The sequence below is a fragment of the Parasteatoda tepidariorum genome, chromosome 3, assembly GCF_043381705.1.
Source record: "Parasteatoda tepidariorum isolate YZ-2023 chromosome 3, CAS_Ptep_4.0, whole genome shotgun sequence".
Classification (NCBI taxonomy): domain Eukaryota; kingdom Metazoa; phylum Arthropoda; class Arachnida; order Araneae; family Theridiidae; genus Parasteatoda; species Parasteatoda tepidariorum.
In genome coordinates, this window is record NC_092206.1 from 29,661,669 (window position 1) to 29,689,559 (window position 27,891).

A 27,891-nucleotide genomic window follows, 5' to 3' on the forward strand; every position below is an offset into this window, starting at 1 on the left:
ATGTCTCGAACAGTAATATCCAAAGACTTCCATTTTTATTTTTGCTTTCTGTATGTTAAATTCTTCAAAAGAAATCATATGTGTTAGGAAAATGCGATTTATGAAATATAATAAAAACGATAACATCCATGGGTTACCATGGAAACTAGTTTTGATTCAACTTCAGATTTTGGAAGCTGCTGCCCTCTATAAACAATACTGATTGCTACTAAAAAGAGAAATATGTTGTTAAGTAGTGGCTTTTTTGAAACGAAGTGAAAAGAAAAGCCGTATCCAGTAAAGTGAATGAATTTTTGTAAACAACACTAAATTAGTGTTAAAAGAAAAGTTAAAGTAAATTTAAGTAGAAAAAAAAAGAAATTTTTCCAAAAATGTTTCCATGTAGTATCTAAGTAATAGCTGCTTATACATCCATAAATTTGTTAATTTTTCAAAGTAATGGCGAGAGACAGGTTGGTGTTGATTTAAATTCATATTTTTCATTGACGTAATTATTCTAAATTTTTGAAGAATTGTTCCTTTTGTGACTACAAATTAGTATTAAAGGATTACATTTAAATGTCTCTTTAGTCATTTTTTTTCTTGTGTTATTGCAGTATATATTAACGTTTATTTCTAGTTATTTCTATGTTCAATTTTAGCTTTTTCTATTAAAATAATTTTTTTTAATATCTAATGTAACAATATTTAACTGGATCCTTGAATTTTGAAGCAATTTTACAATGATTAGTTTCACATTTGATAATTTAAAACATATACGATATAGGAAAAGAAAAGCTTTACAAATAAGTTATAGAACACATTTTAATCTTTTGTTAAAGTTAAACAGTACTTATCTTTTAGCTTGCACAAATACATTCAGCTATTTTATTATTTAAATTTTTCATTTATTAAAAAAAGAGAAAAAAAAAGCTTGTTGAATTTTTCTATTTTTTTCATTTGCACTGGAAAAATGGATAAGTACCAATTTTACTAATATGTTTAAAATTATTATAATTTGAAGAAAAATTGTATATATTTTTTGCACTTACGAGTTATATTCAGTCTTTGTTCCACAGTAGGCAGATTGTAAGACATAGTTTCTAGTAGATCACCAAAGTTGAGCATCACTTGCAGTGGTCAGTGAATTGGTTGTTGATCTATCTATTATAGGATCATGTACTTGTGTTGTAGTGATCTCCGTTAAACTAATCTATCATAAAATGTTAAACTTTATGCACAGGTTGTTGGATTACTAAAGCAGGGGAGCCACCCTTTCCACAGATGATCAAAATTGAGATGACATGTCCTTAGATTATCCTCTGGGATGCTTCCTAGTCCATTGCTAATATTCCATTGTGCAATTCCAGTGTGTCATAAAGTAGTGTTATTTTGACTTAATTTCACTATTGGTTTACATTTAAAACTGTTTGTTATGCTTCAGGAAAAACTCAGGATTATAAAAATTAGTTTTAAAATACCATAGAAAAGTTAACAAATGCTGAAAAATCTACATCCAACTGCCAAATTTAGGTTTTAGCAGGAAATGATATACTATATTTTTTTATTATCTGAAAAGACTAAATTATTTCATTCTGATATGTAGTACGGCTAATTTTTTTTAAAAAACCTTTAACTTTTTATGTACTTGTAAATATCAGACCTGTCAACTCTTATGTCCAATCTCAGGTCAACATTAGTATTTTCTCAGGCTTATTCAAAATAACTATGAATTTGAGGATCTGGACACACTTTACATACAGCCACAAAACTCTTTCTCGCAGATGAGAAATTGTAGTTCGAGTGTGTTTAGGTTATCGGTAATTCTTTTTTAGAACCTTTTTGGTTTAAAGTTTTTTTTAAATAGTTGATGAACACCTATAAAATTTGTAACAATGTGTATATGGATGATGTCTCTTTTAAGCGTAATATCTTAATTCATGCTAAAATAAAGTTGAGAAAAAATAGGATTTTTTCATTCTTTTGATAAAATAATGTGAAGTAAGTAACAAAAAAAGTAATATCTGTTGTTGTCCAAGTTAATTTTAGTGGTTGGTAAGAATTTATCAATTTATGCTGTGAGGGCGCACCCTTGTCTAGATCATCAGCTACCAGTTCTGAATAGGGTGCATCCCACTGTGATTTCACAATCACAGCGGTCTCTATATTTTATAAATGTTGAATTCGTAAATAAACTGTTATGTGTGTAATATTTTTAATAGTCTACTAACACTTATATTATAGTTCAAGATGGCTAAAACTTATTGGGACGGCCTTGGCTTGTCATAGGCTGTAGTGCCCAAGAAGATGAGGAATACTTATATTATAATTTATCAATGGACACCTCAACAATAAAGAGCGTTGTTCAATAATTTGTTATAACGATGTGACCTAGAAAAAAATATTCAGCTACATCAACAAAATCTAATTCTGTTCTTTTTTATTGAAACAAACTTTGGAGAATTAGTTGACTGGGAAATCAAATAAAAAAGTTTTTAAAAATGTTATATTAATCCCTCAAACTGAATAATTAATTTTCAGGAGTAAAAGAATTACTCAAATAAAGTTATATTAAAGAATGTGTGCATTTTTTAAAATTTATTAATTTACATTGAAAGATATAATTTTTTAAAACGAGTGAAGAGTTTCATCGTTTGCATTGGATACACTACACTTTAATAAATTTGTTTTTAAAATACTACCAAGTGGTTTCAGGTATTTAGCACTTTTAATATCATTCAGGTAAAATATTTACTTTCTGCAATCATCAGTTACTAGTTATTCAGTTCACATAAATTTAAAAAATTTTTTTTTTTGTTAAGCTAAAGCTTATATGACTTCTCAATATCTGGTATGCGTGTTTAATTTTAAGTTTTCAGTTGTGCATAAGATAGTTTCATTAGGTCTTATGTTTAATTTTTTAGAAAATATTACTTTTATAATAGGTAAAAGCTTAATGTTCGATTTATTCTTTATTGCAGCAGATATCGCAGGCGATCTCGAAGTAGGTCTCGTAGTTCTTCTGGTAGTTTAGACAGGGTTCGCAGAAGGCGAAGTCGAAGCAGGGACCGAAGACCTAGAAGTCGTGATAGAAGATCAAGAACACCCGAAAGATTCAGACGTTCCCGCTCACGAGAGCGTCGAAGGTATATATATGTTTCCTGTATAAGAAAGCAGGTACCAATGTTTAAATAAAAGGAAATTTTAGCATGATGAAGCAACTATATTGGTATTATGATAATGAAACTAAAATATAAAAACCATCCACAACATGTATAAAAAAATCAAAGTCAGGATTCCCACCGACACACAAAAACATGTGAGTAGTTTCATTAAAAGAGCATCAGAGTTCTATATAAATTACTTCATAACATAATGATGATAAATATCACTATCACTTCAGGTTTAAATCTCCATACCAGACAGGTTCAAATGTTTCTGAAATTTTTAGTACGGGGATTCCATGATATTTATAAAAATTTTGTGGGTCCCCAGAAGCATTGTGAAAATCTAACAAACAAATTAGTGAAACAGTTTTTTCTCAGGCACTGTAATATAGCAGTTTTATTATTACTCTATTTAGCAGTTTTAAGTCGAAATTAAATTTTTTTAAGATCTAGATTAATGAGAAAATTTTAAACAAGTAGCAATCCTAGAAACGCAATACAAATGCGTCTGAGCGATTTTGTTATTTCTTTGTCTGTATTGTCATATCGTTATCTTTTTTCAGATAAATTGTCTAAAAATATTGAATAATTGTAAAATTATTATAAGTTAAAGAAATATCAAAATTGCTAAAATCTTTAGCGAACTGATGCATTCCGTTACCAAAGTTCTATAGTGCGTTGCCGATATTCTCTTTTCTAAATATCAGTTTGTGATTTTTTGATTTAATCTTCATTTTTTGTCTATTGTTTTGTGCTAGAACTCACATTACAAAAGTGCATTTTAAGAATGTTTGTGATTTTTTTTTGTCTGCTATTCTAGCATTGGACTTTCGTAACTAATATTCATTATATAAACTGTAGCTGCCAACTCTCCTCAAAAAAATAAAAAGGCCCAAATTTTCAAAATTTTTTGAAAAAATGAAATTTTTTTACATTTTTGCAATTTAAAATTGTTTTCAATTAATCATATGCATGATTGATTGCCAGCACTATGCAAATTGGAAGAGACGTAAAAACTTGTGGGAGTGTAGTTGACCCTAGGTTTCGTACAAAGCACACGAGACAAGACACACCAAGTCCCTCAAGTTTTTAAATTTAAGTAAAGGATTTCCTCAACAACCCTTTGTAGGCCAGGGACATTAATACCCACAATTATGCATGATTAGTTTTTAAAATATGGCTTTTTGTTTCAGGTCTAGAAGTAGGTCAAGAGACAGGGAAAGGGATCGTAGACGCCGCTCACGTTCTCGTGGCAGGGATAGAAGGTCTCGATCACGCGATCGTCGTGAAAGAAGCCGTAGTCGAGATAGAAGGGATCGACGCAGTTCCAGAGATCGCTCGTCGAAGAAGGATAAAGAAGATAAACGGAAAGAAGATGAGAAAGTTGAAGATCTTGGCGAGTTAAAATTTGAATTATTGGATAAGGTATTAAATTTATATTCTCAACTTCTTTTAACAATGTGAAGTTTGTTCAAGACAAAAGTGTCTTAAATGCTGTTTAAGACAATTATTTTTTTTACTCAATATGTTTTGTTAATAAAAATTAAATATTATTACGATGAATATCTTTAAGGCTATTATAAAGTGTTGGTAAAATCTGCATATTTTATGTAAGAAATTTGATAAAATGAGCTTGTAAATATAATTTGCTCAACATATAATCTTTTGCTGTAAAATAGTTAGTTACTTAAAAGATGACTGAAAAGTCTAATTCTATTGAGCAACAGAATAGCGTATTCTCAAAAATCAACTTTTTCTTAATTTAAAGTATTGTTTAAAAAATTGTTTTTTAATAGGAGGCACAAAATAAACAGCTTGAATTGGAAATGCAAAAGCGGCGAGAAAGAATTGAGAAGTGGAGAGCAGAACGTAAAAAGAAAGAGATTGCCGACGGTGTTGCTAACCCTACTACTAATATAGTGTTGCCTTCTGTTAAGAAATGGACTTTAGAAGATGATGATGATGAAGATCTTCCTCCTCCTCCTGTAGAGACTGAAAAACCTGAAAGTGATGAGAAACCAGAAAAGAAAGAAATTAAACAAGAGGAACAAGAAAAAATGGAAGTGCCTGAAGATGATGTTGATCCTTTGGATGCTTTCATGCAGGTAATAATTTAGTTACTTATATTTTAATAAAATGAAAATTATATTTTTAACTGACTCATTTACTTGTTTTATTGATCTTCCTATTTTCCTCATTCACTTTATTTATCTATATTTTTTAAAGTGTGAACATGTAACTCTTAAGTTAGTAAAACATCTTTATGTGGTTCTTCTTCAAAAGTTTGGATTATTAACAATTTAACTATTCATTTTTTTAGGGTATACAAGAAGAAGTGAAACAGTTAAGACCAGCTAATCTGAAAAAAGAAGATGGGGAGGTAATAGTCTTTAAGTTTTTGTACAATTTATAATTATTCTGAGCCTACTTTTTTCAACAGTATGTTAGATTTTCTAATTATAAAGGTTTTTTCCCTTAAAGTAATGTCAGTGATTTTATTGAGATGCAAATATACACATTGCCGCATACTCAGAACGGAATCATTTGAAATGCATGCTTAGTGATTCAATCATCTCCAACCATCTGGACAGTAAGGATAGGCATTTTGTAAGACTTGTTTTTGTCTCCTCTTCAAGCTGGTATTTGGTGTTAATTATGTGTGTTAATTATTAGATGGCACTAGATGATGTTAATTATTAGAATACCATGCACGCATCAACACAAAGCATTTTTTTAAAAATCCGAAGAGCTGAGTTCTTGAAGCTCTTACTTGAATACCTTCAACGAACTCCTTCAACAAAAATTTGAAATGTATGACTGAACATCATCAGAATGTCCATTTAATGGCAATAACCCCAATAATCTAGATAATTGGATTGGTTGGAAACTTATTTGTGACTCGCTTCTTGGACCAAAAGGCGTTTTACAGTCTTGAAGTGACTCTGACAGACTAATATTTATTTCTGTTCTTTAGTATTCATGAAAGAATATTATTTCAGTACAATTGACAAAGTCGCATAGTGAGATTCAGAGCAAAAGCAAAAATTCTAATTGAAGGGGAGAATGATTAAACTTTTTCCCTGAGAGGGAAAAAGGTACCAGAACTGTTAACTTTTGTTTTAGGCATAGGAAAGGTGTGTCCGAGATGTTACTTTTGTACTTATTTTGTTTAATTAAATTTGTTGTTTAACCCGTCTAATTATTACTTACATCAAAATCTGTTTTCACATTGATTCTGTAAAAGGCTCCAAAGAACTTTCTGTAACGAATCCTCCAATGCCTATAATCCTCGCTTCAATAAATGTATCGACTCAGGAAGAGTGCATGTTGAAACTTTTTAATGCGTGTACTAATCAGATTCATAGATGTTTTTTGATTGAGACACTGACATTACTTCATAAACCCCTTATATGTTTTAAAATATTTAATCATAGTCTATACTTTCTTTAGGATAAAGCAGGTGGAAGAGTGACAATGATTGTTGGGATGGCGAAGAAGAAAGATGCAAAATCCAAAGGAGAGCTGATGGAGCAAGACCAAGATGCCTTAGAGGTATGCTTTGAAAAATCACTTTAGTGGTTTCACAAAACATTGTTTGAATATTTTTATGCTGAAATATAAATGTATGTTTTTTTTTTAACTTTAACTTTTTGTTAAAAGTTTAGTTAGTTTAATTTAGCATAGGATCATTATATTTTAAATGCTGATTGTTATGTTAATTTTCTTTTGTTATGTAACCTACTCATAATTGCCTTAATCATAGAGACTTAAACAGAGAAATTGAGAAAGGTAAATTCATTTTACTGTTGCCATTGAGCTAATTGTAAAAATTTTTATTCTATAGGTTTGTTTATTGAATAACATAGGGTGAAACTAGTTGTTTTTGCCCAAATTAAATTAGTAGCCATCTTTTTTTTAAAAAAAATAAGGATTAAATTAGTTTTATAAATTTTATGTTGATTACAGCAAATGATTTTTTGTCCTTTTGTTAATGAAGTATCCCATCATATAATTTTCTATCTATTAAAAAAGCAGGCACAATACTGAGAAATAGTTTTAAACCATTATCTTTTTTATGTTAATGAAATGAGACTTACAGTTAATTGTGGAACAACTGTTTTAAAATTCTTTCTTTTTTATTTCAGTATTCCTCTGAAGAGGAAACAGATGAACTTCAGAATGCAATGTCCAATCTTCAGGGTGGGAATAAAGCTAAAAAATTGTTAACTGTTACCAAAGAAGATGTAACTTACCAGCCATTCAGAAAAAACTTTTACGTCGAAGTGCCTGAGTTAGCCAAAATGACTATGGAAGGTTTGTTCATTTTTCCTCTCTGTTCTAAAACTATTCTGATATAAGTGTAAATTATGCTTTCTAAAAATTCCAAATTTGCAATATAGATTACATTTAAAAATAAATTTGTTGTAAATAAGCTTAAATTATTAAGTAAATATCCAAAGAATCTGAACTGTGAGATATTACTTAATTAAAAACTTCATTGGCTTCAAAAATAAAAGTTGGCATGTTCAAACGCTCAAACGTAGACGCCTATTCTCAACACTTGACAGATATGACTGAGAAGAAACAAAATTGCTTCTGAAATATTACATAAAACATAAATTTGTCTATGAAAAATAAAGGTAAAAAAAGAAACTAGAAAAACCACTTCAGCCAATGGGGGTAAAAGTAAATAAAAAAATAAAACTTAAATTAAAAATAAAGATGAAAAACAGAACAAACCACTGTGGCCAAGATTTATTCCAACTCATTATAGAGTTGTGTTTACTCTGTGCGCTTTTTCTTAATCACTCTCTATGGTTATGCTCTATGTTTTTTTTATAATGGCAAGCGTTTATCAATCATTCCTAATTTTGTTCAAATCAGATGTAGTATTAGTAATTTTCATCATGTTGATCAGGTTGTTAACAGCTGTGATATGGCTATTTTGTGCTGTTATTCAAGATACTCACAAATGCCTTTCAAATATTGAGATAGAGTTTTTTAATCTTCATTTAATTCTTGCTAATTCTTTACCTCGGCTTAATTCTTTGGAAAAACAACTATGCTTATATTGATTTTTTTTTGTCCTGTATTTATAGGATTTTGAATTTTATCCTGTAAACATAATCCTTTAAATTTTGATGAAAATTGACAAAAAATGCAGGATGGGTCAGATAAACAGTACCAAAGTTCAAGGGAAAAAAAACAAACAAACCAAATTATTTTTAAAATGACCTAAATGTTTCTGAATTCAATTATAGAAATAAAAATTTATCATCCTAAGTTAGCTTATTCTTTTTTATCTCCCTACTCAAGTTTATTTTCATTAATAATAAGTATGACCCAATTATTATGTACTGTGAAAGCAAAACACAAAAATGACATCAAACTCAATACTCTTACTTGAGATCAGTTCAAATTTTTTATAAAATTTAACAATTTTAGAGCAAGTTATTTTTTTAATATGTAAAGTTTCTTTTATAATTCAATTCCTCTTAATATTCTTTTGAAATTTTTGAAAATAAAAATTTATGATCCTAAGTTGCTTTATTCTTTTTTTTTATCTTCCTACTCAAGTTTATTCCATTAATAATAAGTATGACCCCATTATTATGTTATTGCAAAAGCAAAACACAAAAATGACATTAAACTTACTCTTACTTGAGATCAGTTCAAATTTTTTATAAAATTTTACAATTTTAGAGCAAGTTATTTTTTTAATATGTAAAGTTTCTTTTATAATTCAATTCCTCTTAATATTCTTTTGAAATTTTGCTTTGTCTATCTAGAAAGTTACAAAGATTATTTAGTGATAAGTTTAATATTAGATTTTTTTTTTCCTTCTTAAATTGGTTATTTTCTTAAATTCATTGGAAAACTTGGTTATTTCTTTTACTCTGTAAATATTTCTTGTTAAAATGTTTGGCCGTTTAAAAGTTTCATACTGGCATGTAAATTGTAGTTTAACATGTGCGGCAAGTCATTTACAAATTTATAGACTTTTTGAGCTCTGGTATCTACATACCTTTTTCTTATTATAAGACTAATGTATATATGTGTATATATTTATTATTTTCAGAAGTTGAAACCTTGAGAGATGAGCTGGAAGGAATCAAAGTTAAAGGAAAAGGTTGTCCTAAACCTATTAAAAATTGGGCTCAATGTGGTGTGAGTAAAAAAGTTATGGAAGTACTAAAAAAGTAAGACTTTTTTAAATTTTTTTTTATCAGTACTAGTGAATGTAGCTATAGATTGTTTACCAGGAGTTGGCACTTGACTCCGCCTTCATCGTGTGGTATCCAACGATACTATTTTTGGGAGAAGGATGTGAACAATCCTGAACAAGGAAGGTAGCTATTTGGCAATCTTTATAGTTTGTCTTTTTTTGAGACATTTTGCTGTAAAACAGCGGATTTTAAATTTATAGTATATTTAATTAGCTAGTGAAAAGTTTAATAGCAGATGACAAAGCGAAGTAAGTGACTGAAAAAGAATTCACTGTTTGTGTTTGCCGCACGTTAAGGTTAGCCTCAATTTCAAGCACGGAAATGTTTCTCTTACTCCTCCGCTGAAATGAACTTAGCGCCTGAGGAGGTAGAGCCAAGTGCCAACTCACAGTGAACGAACTGTAAATTCCTATGCTTATTGAAGGTTATATAATTTATTTTATTTATAGACATAACTATGAGAAACCGACTCCAATTCAAGCCCAAGCTATACCATGTGTCATGTCTGGTAGAGATATGATTGGGATTGCAAAAACAGGTTCTGGTAAAACATTAGCCTTCTTGTTACCAATGTTTCGTCATATTTTAGATCAACCTACATTAGAGTCTGAAGATGGCCCTATTGGTAATAAGTGAATTTTTTTTTTTTTTTTTTATAATGTTCTTCTCTTATTAATAATTTTTTAAAAAACTTTTTGCTCTCATATTAATATTTTTTTACAATCTTTATCTTAATAATTTAAAGATTAAATGATCTTTTATATATTTATTTATGTTAATAGTTTTAATAATTTTTCATAATATGGCTGCAAATTTTCTTTCTATAAATTTCGCATTTAAATAAATAATTCTTTTTTTTTTTCATTTTCCTTTTTTTTTAAAAATAAAATCGGGGGGACAAATCTCATATCTAAAGATGCTCTGACAGTAACCTTAGTTAGTGAATATGGATGCTTATAATTTTAGGAATAAAAGGTTTGGAATACTTTATAATCTAATTCTTTAAAACTTTTTAAATGAAAAAAATTGATTTGATAATTTTTTTGAGATAATTTCTTTAATTTTCAAAGCTATTGAATATTTCTGCACATATCCTGGTAATTATATCCATAATTATTAATAAAATATGAAGTTTTTTAAGTTAGTTGATAAAATTTTTAATATAATTTATTTTTCAGAATAAAAATATGAAGTTTTAACATAAATAAAATTTTTCAAAATTACTTAATTTTTTTTAAAATTTTAATTTAAGGTTATTAATTTTTATTAATTTATGTATACATATTTTTTGTTTGTTTGATCAAAAGCTTGCACAATAATTAGCATTTTTGTTAAAAAGCACAATATGAAAATGCTGACATCATTTGTATCTCTGAATGATTTAGTATTGGTTAACATATATTTATTTTTTGTATATTTGCTTTTTCTATATATATTTTTAGTAGTTCATGTCAAATTTTTGTTTGAGCATAAGCTTACACAATAATTAGCATTCTTGTTAAAAAGCACAATATGAAAATGCTGATGTAATTTTTTTCTCTAAATAGTTTAATTTTAAAATTAAAAGTGTTAAAGTTTTTCATAATCTGTATTTTTAAAAAACATTTTTAGTTAAGAAACAATATAAATTTTATCATTGGCAGGCACTTTTTGATGGTCAATTTTTTCTCTCTTAAGTTTAGTTACTGTTTAGTTACTGATTAGTCTCTTAAGTTAAGTTACTGATTTAGAGGACGGATCAAAAGCCGTTTGTAGACGAATCTCACATAAGCACAAATAGCTTATATATGTTATTAATGTTAAAAATAACATTAATAAGATATATAAGCCTGTATATAATTTTTATTTCATAATTTCTTTCCTTATTTAAACTTAAGTGTATTATTATTTATAATTTTTTATTATTTCTAAAACTATTTCAAAATAATTTTTTAGTTTCGTTTTATAAACATTAAAAAAAACGGCATTTTGTAGCGATTCAGAAAACCGGAAAAATCAGTTATCCGGAATCGCGATGGTCCCCATCATTCCGGATAATCGGTTCTCTACTGTACTTACATAAGTATAAAACTACCTACGTAAGTCTTAATTGCTAACTTTTGCTGTAAAAATTTGCTTTAAATTAAAGTTGGATATTAAAAATTTTATACTTTTTAAAATAAAAATTAATTAAATTTTTTTTTAAAATTAAACGTTTTTCTCTGTCTGTTGATTGCATTTTCAAAACTGTTTAATTATTTATTATCGTAAAAGTATAATTTTTTTCCAGCTGTGATAATGACCCCAACAAGAGAATTAGCTATGCAAATCACGAAGGAATGCAAAAAGTTTGCCAAAGCTCTCTCCTTGAGAGTAGTTTGTGTGTATGGTGGCACTGGTATCTCGGAACAAATAGCAGAGTTGAAAAGAGGAGCTGAAGTTATAGTTTGTACTCCCGGTCGCATGATTGATATGCTGGCGGCCAACAGTGGTATGCTCTTAATTCATTATATTTATTTAACAAATATGTATTAAAATGGAATTTTTGACTGAATAAGTTTTATTTATCCGCAGGGCGTGTTACGAATCTGAAACGCTGTACATATATAGTCTTGGATGAAGCAGATCGGATGTTTGATATGGGTTTTGAACCTCAGGTAATGTAAAACTTTAAGCTGAATCAATGGTAAAGTGTAGAAAAAATATTCTAAGAAATTTGCCCATTAATCTGATACTGTATTAGTAACAATTTTTTTTTCTGAATAATAGTGAAACTTAACTTTTAGAGTGAATGTAAATTTAAACTACCTTTTTTGTTCTATGACTATAAATTTATAATTTGCTTCGTAATATGATAAGTATATTTCTTTAAATTTAATTTATTTAATTATCTGCACATCAGAAAAAGATTATTTATGCATGTGTTGTAACTTAGTCATATTACTTTGAAACAAAATCTAAATATTCCCCTCATTTTTATTATTGTAGCATTATGTTAATGTTGGGCCCCCAATACTATATTTTGTAGTCTTTATGGCTCATTGCTTGAAAATGGTTGTGCATCCCTGTTCTTGTAAATGAAATTAAGAAATTTGTTCAAATATACAAAATTTATATCAGGGATGAGATTCTTCCGCGGATTCGCGGATTTCCGCTTTTTTTCAGATTTTTTCATTTTTCCCGCTAGATTCCGCTGAAATTTTTTTTTTGCACAGGTTAAAATATTTTATGAGGAATTTAATTTTCCGCGGAGGGAAATTATTGAAGTCCCTTTTCCTCCCTCTGAAGTTTCTCTAAAAATCATTTCCTTGGGATAAAACTGGTTGACCTTTATACAGGGATGAGATTTTTTTCGCTTTTGTCTCTCGAATTTCAGCCTTTTTATCAAAAACTCAGATTCTTTAAAAGTTTCGTTTTTTTATTTTTTATTTATTTATAAATATCCCTTTTTTTTTAAAAAAAATTCAGTCGTTGAAGTCAAATTATTATATTTATTTACGATTTTCAAAGAAAAACAGAAAATTCAAACTACGTCCTAGCTGCTAATCCTTCCGCATGTTTACTTATATTAGCTATTTTCTCCGATTTCACGCACAGAAAATAAGATTTTCCGTATTTTTTATCCGTCGGCGGGATAGCTCGTATTTTCGTAATTTAGACGTCGCTGCTTCTTGTATTCTGGAGAGAAAGCAAACAAAAAAAGCGAAAAAAAATAGAGGTGGATTTGCGGTGAAAATATTTATTTGCTCATTCAATTAATCTTGTAAATTTTTATTTATTGTGTAAACAAAAAACAATTCAAACAAGCCTTTTAGAAATCCCAAGTCCAGACTCTGCAAATATCTCGATTTTTATTCACGCGATTTTAATATCAATCATCGATTTTCGTATTTACCTGATTTAAAAGTTGCGCATTGCAATTCTTATTTACGCTTTTTAAATATCGTACATTATGACTCGTATTTACGAGATTTAAAAATCTAATATCGTGTTTTGTATTTTTGCATTTTTAAAATCGCGATTTTATTATCAAACATCGATTTTCGTATTTACCTGATTTAAAAGTTGAACGTTGCGATTCTTATTCAGGCGATTTAAATATTGTACATTGCGATTCTTATTTACGAGATTTAAAAAACCAATATCGCGATTTGTATTTACGAGCTTTTAAAACTCTATGTAGCTACGCGAGCTTAAAATCCAATGTCGTGATTCGTTTTTGCGGTTGTAATATCGCGCGATTTTAAAAGTATGCATCTTGATCTAAAAATTACGCATCATGATTTGTATTTTCGCATTTTTTAAGTTCGATGTGGAGTTTCATATTCACGTGATTTAAAAGCCTCATATCGGGATTTATAATCACATGGATTACAAGATTAAACAAAAATTTGACAAAAAAAAGTGCGATTTATATATATATATATATATTTGGATTTCCTCTTTTTTACTTTCTGACTACTCTCATCCCTGTTATATACTATTGTTGTGAAATAACATTTACCAACTATTGTTGTGAAATAAAATTTAAAAAAAACAAGCAGTGTAAAAAAAAATCCTGTTAAGCTTCTCCAAAAAGAATAATGAAAAAAAAAATAAAATATTAGAGTTTCAAAAAAAAAATATTGGTTCTAAGTAGTGTTTACTATATACCAAAGTTTTAATTCATTATTTTAATGAAAATTTTTTATTATCTTATTTTATTATTTTATTATCTTACATACCAATAGTGTAAAACAACTTACAAATCAAGGAAGGCAGTGTAAATCAAATTCTGTTGAGTCCCCTAAAAAATGAATAAAAAATAAGTATGTAATTAAATTTGAGTTGTCCATAAAAATTGATTTTAAGTAGTCTTTTAGAATCTATTTTTATTCGGCCAATACTCTTTTTTATTTATTAAAGATTTTTTTATGGCTTATCTTACGAGCTATAGCTGTGAAATGATAATTTGAGGCAGGCAGCGTAAATCATTGTCAAACACCTTTCAAAAAGAAGAAAAGGAAAAAAAAAAAATTAAGTTTGAGCGACATATCAAATTTGATTCTCATAAGTCTTTAGTATATTACTTCATCTAACACTCTTTTTTTTTTACATATTCCAAACCTCAATTTACATACTGTGAAATGTTTTTTTACTATTATAACAGAATTTTTTAAAAGAGGAATTGGTTGGACTTGCGAGGCACCAATATTTAAAACTTTTCCTATTTTTTAATAGGTAATAGATGAGATGTTTTTGTATTAATAAATATATAATTTCCAATACAATATAATTATACATAATAAATATTAGTACATTTTGAATTGAGAGGCTTAGTGCTAGAACTAGTTAAGTTCAAATCTTTCAAAATTTTTTAAAATGCATTTCATTTACAATTTGTGCAACAATAAACTGGAAAAAAAGTAATATTCTATGAGGTAAATAGTGTGGGAAAACCTATGTAAAACTTTTTTTATTTCTTTTCTGGGCAACAATTTGTGAATAATTGGTACTTACTTTCTTGAAACAAACCTCTCAATTGTTTAACTCTTTCAACCATAGAGGGCCAACATTTCTGAGAATAGTTATACTATCTGTCGAAAAAAATCATCCATGCCACTTCCAACTTTTCCAACAATATTGAAAAAAAAAAAAAAAAATTGGAAGCATTTTGAAGCAAATAGTGCATTTTTTCAATTTGTGAGACTGTAGTGTGGATATTTAAAAAAATATGATTATGAATTAAATAAAACTAAAACTTAGATTTTATTGTTAGTAAACATTTTTAAAGGTTATGTATAAAGTAACTAGACATATTTAATTCAGTAATTGTTAAACAGTCTAACTTGCTATGTTTTTTTACCTAGTCATCTATATTAGTATTAGGTTCAATTCTTAAATTTGCTAACAAAATTAAGTGTCTTAAATGCATATCAGTTCATGTCAAATAACATTTTGATTTTATTATATTCATAATGGAAAACATTCTTATATATAAATTATGACCTAAACCTACAATGTCCTTCGACTATGCTTTTGGCTGACTTACCTCATAATTATATTGTAAACCAGCAGTGTTGTTTCTGGTGCTGTTATATATCCTGTCTCGTACAGAGCAGGTTTATAAGGATTTGAAAAAAGTGATATTTTGTGAATTTTCAAGACGGCTTGGCGTGCCATTGTTAAAACTCCGCTATAGGTTGGCCATCCATGCAATTCAAATTATGCTGTATCAATATAATCTTTTTTAATTGCAAAGCTATTATTTTTTTTAATAAAAATGTATGGTATAATTTGGAATGCCAGCATATCAGTGCATAAACTGAGTGTTTTTTTTTTTTTTTGACCTAAAATTCAAAACCCATATATAAGCCAACATAAAAAAATAAGACATGCTATCTTTGTGGGTAACATTTTTAACTTTCCTCTTGCACTACCCCAGCCTTTTAAGTCTATTTCTTTGATGTGACTTTTTTGTATTATATTCACTTAACCAAATGTTGGTGAGCATGCAGATTAAAAAAATATATTCATTTCCTATTCATGTTATGTTATTTTCAGGCATTTTATTTTCAACTATTATGTTGTGTATTTTTTTGTACCATATCATGATATTTAACAATCTATTGTCAATGCTCAGTCAATTTATAATTATTTTTTGAGTCCATATGGAATTTTGTAACGTTAGCGAATTCCACTGACTATAAGTGATTTTTATCTATTTTATCTTTCAAAAATTTTTCAAAAAATCTGGGCTTATGTTCAGAAATATGCAATTTTTTTAAAATTGATTTTTCTAATGCATTTTTATGAACAGCAAAATATTATTTGATTCGAAGTTTTAATGTGCTGTTATTCCTTTTAGGTTATGAGAATAGTAGACAGCACTCGACCCGACAGACAAACGGTTCTGTTTTCAGCAACCTTTCCTCGACAAATGGAAGCATTGGCGCGTCGCATTTTAACGAAGCCAGTTGAGGTGCAAGTGGGTGGTCGCAGCGTCGTTTGCAAAGAGGTTGAGCAACATGCTGTGGTTATAGAGGAGGATGGGAAATTTTTGAAACTTTTAGAACTTTTAGGATACTATCAAGAGCAGGGAAGTGCACTTGTGTTTGTAGATAAACAAGAAAATGCTGATATGTTGTTAAAGGATCTCATTAAAGCCTCTTACAATTGTATGGCTCTGCATGGTGGTATAGACCAGTTTGATCGAGACTCAACAATATGTGATTTCAAAGCTGGGAAAATTAGTGTTTTAGTAAGTAGAAGATTGATAATTTTTTTTCTATCAAAATATTTAATCAAGGTATTTATTTGCTTATCTTTGTTTTTTCTAAAAAGAATTTTTTTTTCCATTGCAATTTGTTTTTGTTTTTCTATATTATTTGATATTCTAAAAAAAAATATTATAAAATTTAGGCATTGGGTAAATTTTTTGAATTGGTTGTGTGTATTCGTTATAATTTATTGATAGCCGAAACTTTTTGCTAAAAATTTAAAATATTTTTGACATTTTCTCCAAGTAATGCATTGTGACTAGCATCTAGAGAAATTTCAACACATTTTTCAACAGAAATGAATTATTTATTAATAGTTATAAATGGTAGGATTCTGTTTACTTAATAATTTAAAACTTTTTCTTGAATATTTCACAAAATATTGAAAAAGAAGGGTGAAAAAAATACTTATTGATTATATTAATGGAAGAATTTTTTTTTTTTTTTGTACTTCACAAAAAAAATGTAATAATTTTTTTTTAAAGTTCACATTTAATAAGCTCATTAACCCCTTGCACTATTTTCACGAGTCTGACTCATGATGAAAATTTTAGGCCAAACTTGAATATCACGAGTCAGGCTGTTTGTTTAATTTCATGCCAAACGTGAATATCATGACTGTGGCTCGTAATTGACATATTATTTATTGCTAACCGTACTCATGGTCTTAATTTTGGGCTAAACAAGAACATCTGAATGGGCTCTTATATATTCTTTATATGAATAGGTATTTTATATCTTGTCTTTTAATCTCTTATCCTCTGTCTGTCTCTCTTCGATTAGGCTCTTTTAGCGAACATTCGGGTGCAAAGGTTTGGCTCAGCTTGTTCCGAAATTCAGCATAGTGCAAGGGGACTCTATCCATCAAATTCTTTCATAGCTTTTCATCACAAATTCTGTTTCACTTTATTAACTCATTTAAAATGTAGAAGTGAGTTCAGGTTAACCTAGAGTATGTTACAAAGTTTCAATTGATGAAAAAATTGGAAATATTAAAATTCTTGCAAATTATTAGAAGAGAACTTCTCCGTGTCGTAATCCAAAGTTATCCTCTCATAATTTGTTTTCATTTTGATGTTTTGAAATTTTATTTTCAGTATTTGAAACTTTATGCCTTACTCTTGGTTTGCCTGAACTTCCTTTTTCAATGCCTTAAATTAAATACTAACAAATAAAATAGTAAAAGTTCTAACTTTTTAACCATTGACCTCACTCTAAGATTAGGGTTAGTTGTAAGTTGTTTTCCTGCAGAAATATTTGTTTTCCTCATGTTATTCAATGCATGAATTGTGATGGTCAGGGACATTTTTTTTTCAAATTTACCAAAGTAGCGTCAGTTACAGGACTAAAAAGAGTTATGAAGATTTGGTCAGCTTTATATATATATTATCTCAACGATTGCTCCATGGTTGGAACTTTGAACAATTTGTTAATTGCATAATTGATATTTCTATTTTCAAATATTTAGATAGCCACATCTGTTGCAGCTCGAGGATTGGATGTCAAGCATTTGATTTTGGTAGTGAATTATGATTGTCCCAATCATTATGAAGATTATGTTCACAGATGTGGGTAAGGAATTTCATTTTATTTAATATTCTAAGTTTGGGACAGAGTTAACAGTTTAATGTTTACTTCGCATAAAGTAAAATTTTTAAAAAGTGTAATAGACTATTTTCAAGGCTTACTCATGATTTTTTTCAAAATATAAGTTGTTGTAGTTTTTTTTAATGTAAATGTATTCTTTTTTTTTTTCATTTTGAAAAGATGATCCACAGTGCAACATTTCTAGGGTTCAACTACTCTCCTTTAAATCTACATATTTTTGAAGCTAAATCTAGGATTTTTTAATTTTCGTTAATTAATAAAATATGCTTTATTAAATAGTAAATTGAGAAAACTATTTTTCATAAATGTTTACGCATGTTTTTAAAATAATGAGCATACCGTCTAAAAAATGTTATTAAAAACTCTTATTTTGAATAATTTATTTTTAAATTTTAAGTAACAAGAAATTTAACAAGTATTTAAAAGCAGTTAAATTTATGTATAATGGTGAGGAAAAAGAATTATGGTTCATTATTGAAATAGTTTATTATACCTCTTGTAGACTACAAGTAAAAAAACGATCTCAACAATTTTATTTCTTCTAAAAATTTTAAGGCTGATTTTACTTTGGATTGCAGAAAAAATAATAAGATGCCACATAATTGTAAGATTTTGCTAGTCGTGTGAATGGCAGGTTGCAAAATAGTACTTTTGACTGTTACCTATTTTTTTTTTCTAAACGGCATTTCTTCCCCTTAATCTTACAAGCCTTTTGAATAATATAGATAGCCGAGCAATATTCTTCTTTTACCTGTTTCACGAACAGTATATTTTAGAATATTTTATCAAAGTTACTTTATTTTAGATTTGTTTGAACCTGTAAATTAATGGTTGCGACTTTTTAAATGTTGAACTTCAATCTGAAACAAATTTTATTGCAAGAAAAATCAGAAGTTAGGACTATTGTGGGAAGTTTGCTGACTAAAATAAAGAAATTCATGAATTCCAGTTATAGTTATCAACATCTTAGAAGTATTCAAAAACAGGATGTTGTTGCTGTTTCAAAATTCCTGATCTGAATAATTTAAAAACAAATGAAAATTTCTGGTCTAATAATTATTCCAAAGCTCTAAAATTGTATAATATCATTGTCCTGTGTCAATGTTTCTCAACAGGTAGTCTGCAGCCCACTTGTGGCTCTTCGGTCGTTTTCATCTAGTCCGCAGACCACTTGTGCCTCTTCGGTCGTTTTCATCTAGTCCGCAGACCACTTGTGGCTCTTCGGTCGTTTTTATCTAGTCCATGCAATATTGATGTCTAGAAAAATATATAAAAACGGATTTGTCGTTTTTAACTGAGTTTAGAGCTGTCAGAATAATTAAATAGGTACCTCGCTGTGCCTTGTAGATGCCTCAAAATGCACTTTGTGAATAATTAAATGTAAATGTTGTTTATTAAATCTTTTTCGAACGAATAATGAAGCCTGTGAACTGATGCCTGTTCATAAGTTATCTTTTGGAAACTACAATAAGATTATCTTTTACTTAACTATCTATATTTTAGGAAGCATGACAGCACTATTTTATATTCAATGTTATATTTGACTTATTTATTTTTGCTCTTTTATACAGTATATTAATGGGTCAACTATTATGGTATTCAAATTTAATTAATGTGTAGTAGACACATGTATATACATGTTTTCATTCATTGGGTGTGTGGGTGTGTACCCTTTGATACCAAATTTTCATTTAACATATATTCCATACTTTTTTCATTGTTTTTTATTAATTTAATTCAAAACAAGCGAAAAATATCACATTTATCATTTTAATAATTTATGGTTATGAAATGTAGCATGAAACACTGGTGGCTTTTTCTGAAATCTTCCAAAAAATAGTTTTTCAAATTTGCACTTATTTGAAGTTATTTAGAATTAAGAGAGGCAGTTATACATCATTCAAATTTTTTTAATTTACAAAATCAATTATTGATAAATTATTAAATAATGAATCAAAAATGTTTTCAAACTATTATTTATATTATAGTAATTTTTATTATTACAAATTATATAGCAATTTTATATTTTACAAATATAATTCAAATAATCTAACATACTTTTTTTCATAACTATTAGACTGTTTATTATAGTTAAATAATACCAAAATATATTTTTGGTTATAAGTAAAGGATCAGAAAAAATGTATATAAAAGGGACACTGGTGTCCAATTAGCGTCAAAAGGTTAAAGCAATAAGTTGTCCTTAGGTTTGAAAGTGCTTGGTTGAATCTCCTGTTCTATAGCTGTTTCAATCTAAACTAGTACTAAGAAAATTTTTATGCTTTAGATATTTCTGTATACTTATATATTTCATGCCAGAGGAAATGTGTATTTTATTTATTGAATTAATTGTTTCCTATTTTATTTTCTGAATTAATTTTTCCTATTTTATTTATTATATAAACATTGTATTTTCAAGGCGCACTGGCCGTGCTGGTAATAAAGGCTACGCTTACACGTTCTTTACATCAGAACAAGGCCGCCATGCTGGAGATATTATTAAGGCATTAGAGCTCTCACAAGCAACTGTTCCTCCAGATCTTCAGAAATTATGGGATGAATATTGTCTCAAACAAGCTGCAGTAAGTACTTTGAATCTATAGTCTTTCTTCTCTCCATTACAATTACAGTTGAACCTGTTTATCTCAAACCTCTTTATCTTGAAAACCTCTATATCTCAAAATTTCTATAATTCCTTATATTTACTATCTAAAATCAATATATTTTCCTTGTCTATCTCAAAATTTTTTTCCCTTCAAAACCTCTGTTTTTCGAATTTCTAATAATCGAGCACAAATGCCCAAAACAACGTACTAAGCAAAGAAGGTTAGACGTCAAAAATCTTTAAAAAGATTATTTTCAGTGTTAAAGGTATGTTAAATTTTTTTTATGTAAATAGGTATATGTGGTATAATTGATTTACAAACTTCTAAAAACGATTGAAGCACTTCAATTGAATTTCTTAATTAAATTTAATTTTTAAAGTACCTGTATAACTTGAAACCTCTTTATCTCAAGTTTTTCGCCTTTACCGCGAGATTCGAGGTAAACAGGTCCGACTGTATATGATTAGGAATATGAAATTTTTTTAAGGAGATGAATGTTGTTCTGTTATAATTTACTTTTGTTTACTCTAAAATAATTAAAAATTATTTAATTTACACAAGCAATTTTATTGCTACTCTAATTATTACCGGCAGTGTCTCAACTTTCATTTAATTGAATATTTTAACTATTTCAAATTATTTTATGCTATTTTTTATTTTTTACCTTTTTTAAAGAAAAGTATAAATTATTAAAGCTTTATAATTGGTAATAGAGATGTTCTAAAATTACATTCTTTATAAAATTGTTTTCTAGCAGAACAGTGTAATTATTTCTTTTTATAATTATTGAAATATATTCTTATCATTAGAGTTTAAACATTCTCTTTTGTCTCAAAGTTTTTTAAATTCTATGTTTCACTATCCTCTTTATTTATTTATTATTTTAAGTCTACATTTCTTTTTAACTAAAATAAATAAATGAATAAATTATAAAAATAAAAGGAAAGTTATGAAGAAAAAAAACATGTAGTAAGTTTTTACTTTTTTAAAGCTTGTTTCGCAAATTTTTATTTTGTTAATAATATTTTTTATCTTTGCAATTTGTTTTTACAAATTTGAAGAGCCTAAATATGTAACTTTATTGAAATTAAACTTGTCAATATAAAATCATACATTTAGGTAATACTATTTCATATACTAACAAAACGAAGATAAGTTTTTATTATGTGCAACTCAATTTGAACTGTTTATTTATTTAAAAGGTAATAAAACAGAGTTTGATGAAAATATTTTTTATAATTGCTTTTAAATTAAATTATTAAAATTTCTTTTTTTAATTATTGACAGAATTATTACTTTAAGTCATTAGTTTAGTAAAAAATGTGATTTCTTAAATTTTCCTTTTTTAGTAGAACTATACGATGCTTGACTTATTTTTTAATTTATTTATAAGTTTTATCTTAAATTACTGAAATCAAAATTGCTTTGATTGGTATTTTTGCTTTTCTTATTTATTCTTAAAGTAAGGTATAGCAAAAATGAATGATCGTAAGAAATGTGAAATGTCATTATGTGTAGTTATAGAGTTAAAATGAAAAAAAAAAAAAAAAAAAAAAAAAATGCAGTAATAAAAAAAATGTAATGTACATATTTTATTGTCTCTCAATATTTTGAAATATTTTATAAACAGCACCCCGAAAACAGATTTTTTTTTGTGTGTAATTGTAGTTCATGTATTGCGTTCAGGCAATTTCTTTGGTTGAAATGCTTTGGGAGCTGTAAAATAATTTTATAAAAAGTGTATTTTCTCTAAAATTTAATTTGACATCATTGCGAACATTTCACTATTTAATTTGGTATTAACACTGGTTATAGTATCCTTATAAATTCTTTGCAATATTTTTCATATTGATTTTTATATGCTGTACTACAGTGTTTTTCTGTATATCTTTTATGCATTTAAAAAGAAAAGAGTTGGCACTAATGTTTTTCTCTTCTTATTTTCATAAAGGAAGGTAAAAAGGTGAAAAGTAGTAGCGGTTTCTCTGGGAAAGGTTTTAAATTCGATGAAGCTGAAGCTCAGCTTGCAAATGAAAAGAAAAAATTCCAAAAAGCTGCTCTAGGTTTGCAAGACTCTGATGATGAAGATGCAGAAGCTGACATAGATAAAGAAATCGAAACCTTGCTTGCCCCTAAGAAACGAGTGCAGGAGATAACGATATTGCCCACTGGTGCTACAGGTCTTGCTGGAGGAATTGCCAGTGCTGAGAAACTGGAACTGGCTAAAAAGTTGGCTTCTCGTATTAGTTTACAAAGAAATATTGGAGCTGAAGCTCAGCAAGCTGCAGAAGCTGTATTGAAGGGACATTTAGGAGCTACTCCCGTCATAACTGTAAGTTTTTAATTATCTTAAAATGTTTTACTTCTAAAGCTTGAAAGTGTGTCTTCCTGATTTTCAGTCTTAACTTTTTAAAAATTAATTTATATATTTTAATAATATCTTTTGTTTCAATGTAATATTTATTTTAGGATCAATACAATGTATAGTTTTTTTTATTGCCTTTATAATTTATGCTATTAATTAATACTCGTGATTATTTTTCTCAATATTTTACACTGATTTTAATGGATAAAATACTGATTAAGATAAAAATGAACTAAATCGAACAAAAATATTATTTAATGTATTTATAATGTGTGCTGGCTTGTTGTAAGTTTTTATTTAATTTGAAGTGTGATGTTTTTTTAAAGTTTAAATGTTTTTACACATTTATGTAATTTCTAAATAAAAAATTTGCAGAATTACTTGTATTTTCAATGTATTATGAGTTTATTTGCTCAAAAGTGTTAATTTTTATGTCCTAAACAATAGCATTATTTCACGCACTATTAATCAATATTGTGAGAGTAGTGTTGAGCCAAAAATTTTATTTTTTAAGTTTTTAACAATAGCATAATAATCTAGTATAATAATTTAAAACAAGTAATTGGTGGAACCCTCTTATAACAGACTTGCATTAGCAATTTGTTTTAAATCTGTAAGTTTTTATATTTGTTATATATTGGAAACTTTAGTATGTGATCAACGAAACTTTATTTATTGCAGCTAAACTAATATATTATATTAGCTTATATTACACCTTTCCCCCCCCCCCCAAAAAAAATCATAAAATTATAATGAGTGAATTATAATTATATAAGTGTTTTATGCTTTATATAAACCATAATGAGAACTCATTATGGTTAATTTTAAGTTAACATATGAAATAAACTTTTTTTATTATTTAGTTTTATTATTATATTTATTACTGATTAACAGCTAAATATATGACAGTAATTTGAAGTTTGCTGGAACCTTTATCCCATCAAAATTATAATTTATCTAAGACGCATGCACAGCATCATCATTAATTTTCCATAGTTTTTTCCCTTTATTTTCAAAAGGTACCTAATGTTGATTCCAAATCATCTTGTTTTAAAAGTATTTTAATCTGTTCAGTGAATGTCCTTAAAACCATAGAAAAAGCTGGTAAAATATACAGTTGAAAAGAATAGTTGTTTAAATTTAATATTTTATTTGAATTTTCCAGCCTGCATTACAAGCTAAAACTCTGGCAGAGCAAAGAGCTGAGAAACTACATGCAAAACTCAACTACCAACCTAAAGCAGACGAGGAGGATAAAGAAGATGAACCTGCTGTAGAGACCTTCCGAAAGTACGAAGAAGAATTGGAAATTAACGACTTTCCCCAGCAAGCCAGGTGGAAAGTTACATCTAAAGTAAGTTAATGATCAAATTTTTGTTAAATAGTGATGGGAAAGCATTAGTCTTTCAGTAAAGCCAGATATCCATTATTGGGTGATTTATCAAAAATTAAAACAATCTATTGAATAAGGAACATCAAGTTTGAAATTATATGGTGAAAAATAAACATTACAAATATATGGCAAACTTGTAATGAGCTTTAATTTTTATGTTTAATGTGTTATGAGTTTTAATAAGAGGTTTTATAAAGTTTTTAGAATTTTATTTCTGCTTGTTTGCATCTATATGAAGAAGCATCTATATGCATATTTTTCAAACTTTTTTCTTTATTTTGTATTTATTTAGGTCAAAATAAGTGAAATATATTATATTTAACATTTTAATAATTTATGGTTATGAAATGCAGTATGAAACACTGTGGTCTTTTTCTACATTCAAGGTAAAATCTTCCAAACAATTTTTCAAATTTGCCCTCACTTAGATCTAAAAAAACAGATATTCATCATTGAATTTTCTTTAATTTTCAAAATCAATTATTGATAATTAATTATTGATTTTTGTATATAAATGAAAAAATTTTTTTAAACTACTATTTTTTTCGATTTTATATTTTAATACAAAAATAATTCCGACAATATAACACATTTTTTTTAGTAAATATTAGACTGTTTTTTATAACTAAAAAAATACCAAGATATATTTTTGCTTATAATTAGTGTGTCAAATATATATATGGGACAATTGTAGGCCATCTGTGTCAAAAGGTTAATGGCTAGAAAAGGCTTTGATGATTGAATATAAATGTAAGAATTGAGTAAAATTAAACGGCTCAGAAATATGTAATGCCTTTAATATCCTGTCAACCCTTTGCTTTGGCTCTTGCAGAAATTTTAATGGATTAATTAATTCTTTATTCATTTTAATTATTTATTTCAAAACTATTTATTGAAAAAATTATATTTATTTTTAATGGTTAGCAATTCTTATTATTAAATATTTGATTTTGACTTTTAGGAAGCTCTTGCCCAGATTAGTGAATACTCTGAAGCTGGTATTACAGTTAGGGGAACTTATTATCCAAATGGAAAAGAACCAAAGGAAGGGGATCGTAAGCTGTATTTAGCTATTGAAAGTACAAATGAATTAGCTGTATCTAAAGCCAGGGCTGAGTTTATTAGGCTAATTAAAGAAGAACTTGTAAAAATGGTAAAAAAATTTCTTCTATTGTTATTTCACAAACAGTATTTTTGTAATAATATTAAGTTTTATATTTTATTAAATATAACCTAGATTTCATGCTGTAGAATCTAAAAATTAAACTCTGTTCTATAATTCTGGTAATCTTTTATAATTTAAAAAATTCTGATAAATTTATTTAATGACTTTTATAGTACCCCATCCTTTCCAATTGTTTTACATATCTATTTTCTTTAAATTTCTACTTCTTGAAACACCTGGGGTTTCATCTCATCTGTTTCTCATCATTGTTTTATCTGACAATCAAGATAAAGCTTGTTCCTTTCCCCTATGGATTAGCCTACTATTTTCCTTCTTGTAACTTGTTTATAATTCTTCTACATCTCCTTGTTTCCCTCTTTCATTCTTCATTTTGATATTGATTCTGCACGAAATTGTATGTCTGTTTATGCATTATTCTTTGTGCTTCTCCCCCTACCTTGTTTTGCTTTATTCATTTTTATAGCAAAAAGTCAACCTTTTTTGCATTTTTAATTGGTCTTTTTTTTTAATATTACAATAATTTTTTTTTCTATCTGTTCAACTTAGTTTTAACTATTTATTGTATTGAAATTAATATTTTTATATGTATATTTTTTTGATTTATTTATCTAAAATTGAAGGAACTAAGTTGTTAATATTTTGTTTATAAATTACAAGCTACTATGAATAAATCTAATAATATGACTTAGTTTTTAGTATTTTTAATGAATTCAGTGATATTTGAGACAAAAAAGATTTTGTTTTTCACAATAATTAAAAAAGAAAAAAAAAGCTGGTATGCTATTTAAGCTTGTGGCCTAACTCATTAATATGCTTACAGATTACCATTCTGTTTTAGAATTTTTTTACTAGTTGGGTCACATGCTTGTGTTATGTAATATAAAATGCTAATTAATAATAGCAATACTCACATTGTTTAATATTTTATTTTACAGATTTATTTAATTAGTCACAATTTTAATAAATAACTTATTTAATGTTTTTTTTTTTATTTATTGAACATATAATTAACTTATTTATGATTACATCATGACGTGTAATTAAAATTACAAGAAATTGATTAAATGCAATCATAGATTATGTTTACAAGTGATTGATTACTTATCATCCTTTAAACTTTTTCATTCCCTGCAGCAGAATTAAGAAAATCATATTTTAGTTTATGTTTATCTCTGTGTAGGCTTAAATCACAACTGCTTACCACATTATTAAGAAAGAAAAAGTGATGACTATCAGCTTCTTTGATGCCTGTAGAAGCAAATCTGGACCTTGTGTCATTAATTAAATCTGTCGTTCAATTTAATTTCTTAAGGATACAGACAGTTATTACTGGCAAATGCCTCGAACTCACAAGCTTTACGTGTACTGCTGGATGTTTTAAAGTTAAATTTACTTTCTTAAATGAAATATTCATTTTCTTTCTTTAGATTGTATTTGTTAAAAATTTAATATCTTTTAAAAATATTTTCATTTTAATGTTATGTAGTGTTTTGCAAATGTATGAAACTTTTTCTTCGTATTTTTTCAGCAACATTCGTATCAACCCATCAACAGAGGGCGCTATAAAGTTCTGTAAAGTTATTCATCAATGTTTTATTTGTATAAATCATTAAAATAAAATCATACTAACTCTTTTAACATTGTATTTTACTTTCTTCCTTTTGTCAAGATTTTTCTTTGCTTTAACATAATGTGATTTTCATAATATATTTAATTTTTAGGCTGTTTAAATTTAAACTGTTTTTTTTTAATTATTTTTTTTTCTTTTTTTATACACCATTGTTTATCATAAACTGTTATCTTAATTTATGCACCACTTTCATCTATACATTTTTTATTAATCAAATGTAAATAATAATGATTATAAAAACTGTATTATTTATAAAATAATAAAGTTTTTTGGACAATTTTTTTATTTCCTATTTAATTTCTTGATTTTACTATTTTTCTATTTATCCTGAAACACTTAAAAAGGAGAAAAGAAAAGCTTAGATTTTAATAATGTAAAATTCCTTTTTAAATTCTTTTAGCTATAACTTAAAAGTTGCTTTAAAAATATTTTAATATGCATTAAATTTTTTCTTTAAAAAAATATTGGTTTTTTAGTTAAGTAATTCCTTTC

The 27,891-nt window shown here is 27.4% G+C and overlaps 1 protein-coding gene across 2 annotated transcripts; it reads left to right on the plus strand.

The window, feature by feature from the left end:
* Positions 1-209: 209 nt before the first annotated feature.
* Positions 210-27,407, plus strand: LOC107456071 (pre-mRNA processing factor 5). Of its 2 annotated transcripts, none has more exons than XM_016073834.3 (18): positions 210-452; positions 2,961-3,125; positions 4,340-4,571; positions 4,943-5,251; positions 5,467-5,526; positions 6,597-6,698; positions 7,292-7,460; positions 9,226-9,346; positions 9,823-9,998; positions 11,643-11,843; positions 11,927-12,009; positions 16,200-16,592; positions 18,080-18,183; positions 20,639-20,801; positions 22,777-23,157; positions 24,356-24,544; positions 25,545-25,736; positions 27,298-27,407. In XM_016073834.3, the coding sequence occupies exons 1-18, from the start codon at positions 439-441 to the stop codon at positions 27,343-27,345; spliced, it is 3,102 nt and encodes a 1,033-aa protein (XP_015929320.1). In that variant the 5' UTR covers positions 210-438; the 3' UTR covers positions 27,346-27,407. The 2 variants fall into 2 exon arrangements, with proteins under 2 accessions (XP_015929320.1, XP_015929321.1); XM_016073835.3 differs by having other exon boundaries at positions 254-452; positions 2,964-3,125.
* Positions 27,408-27,891: the final 484 nt, after the last annotated feature.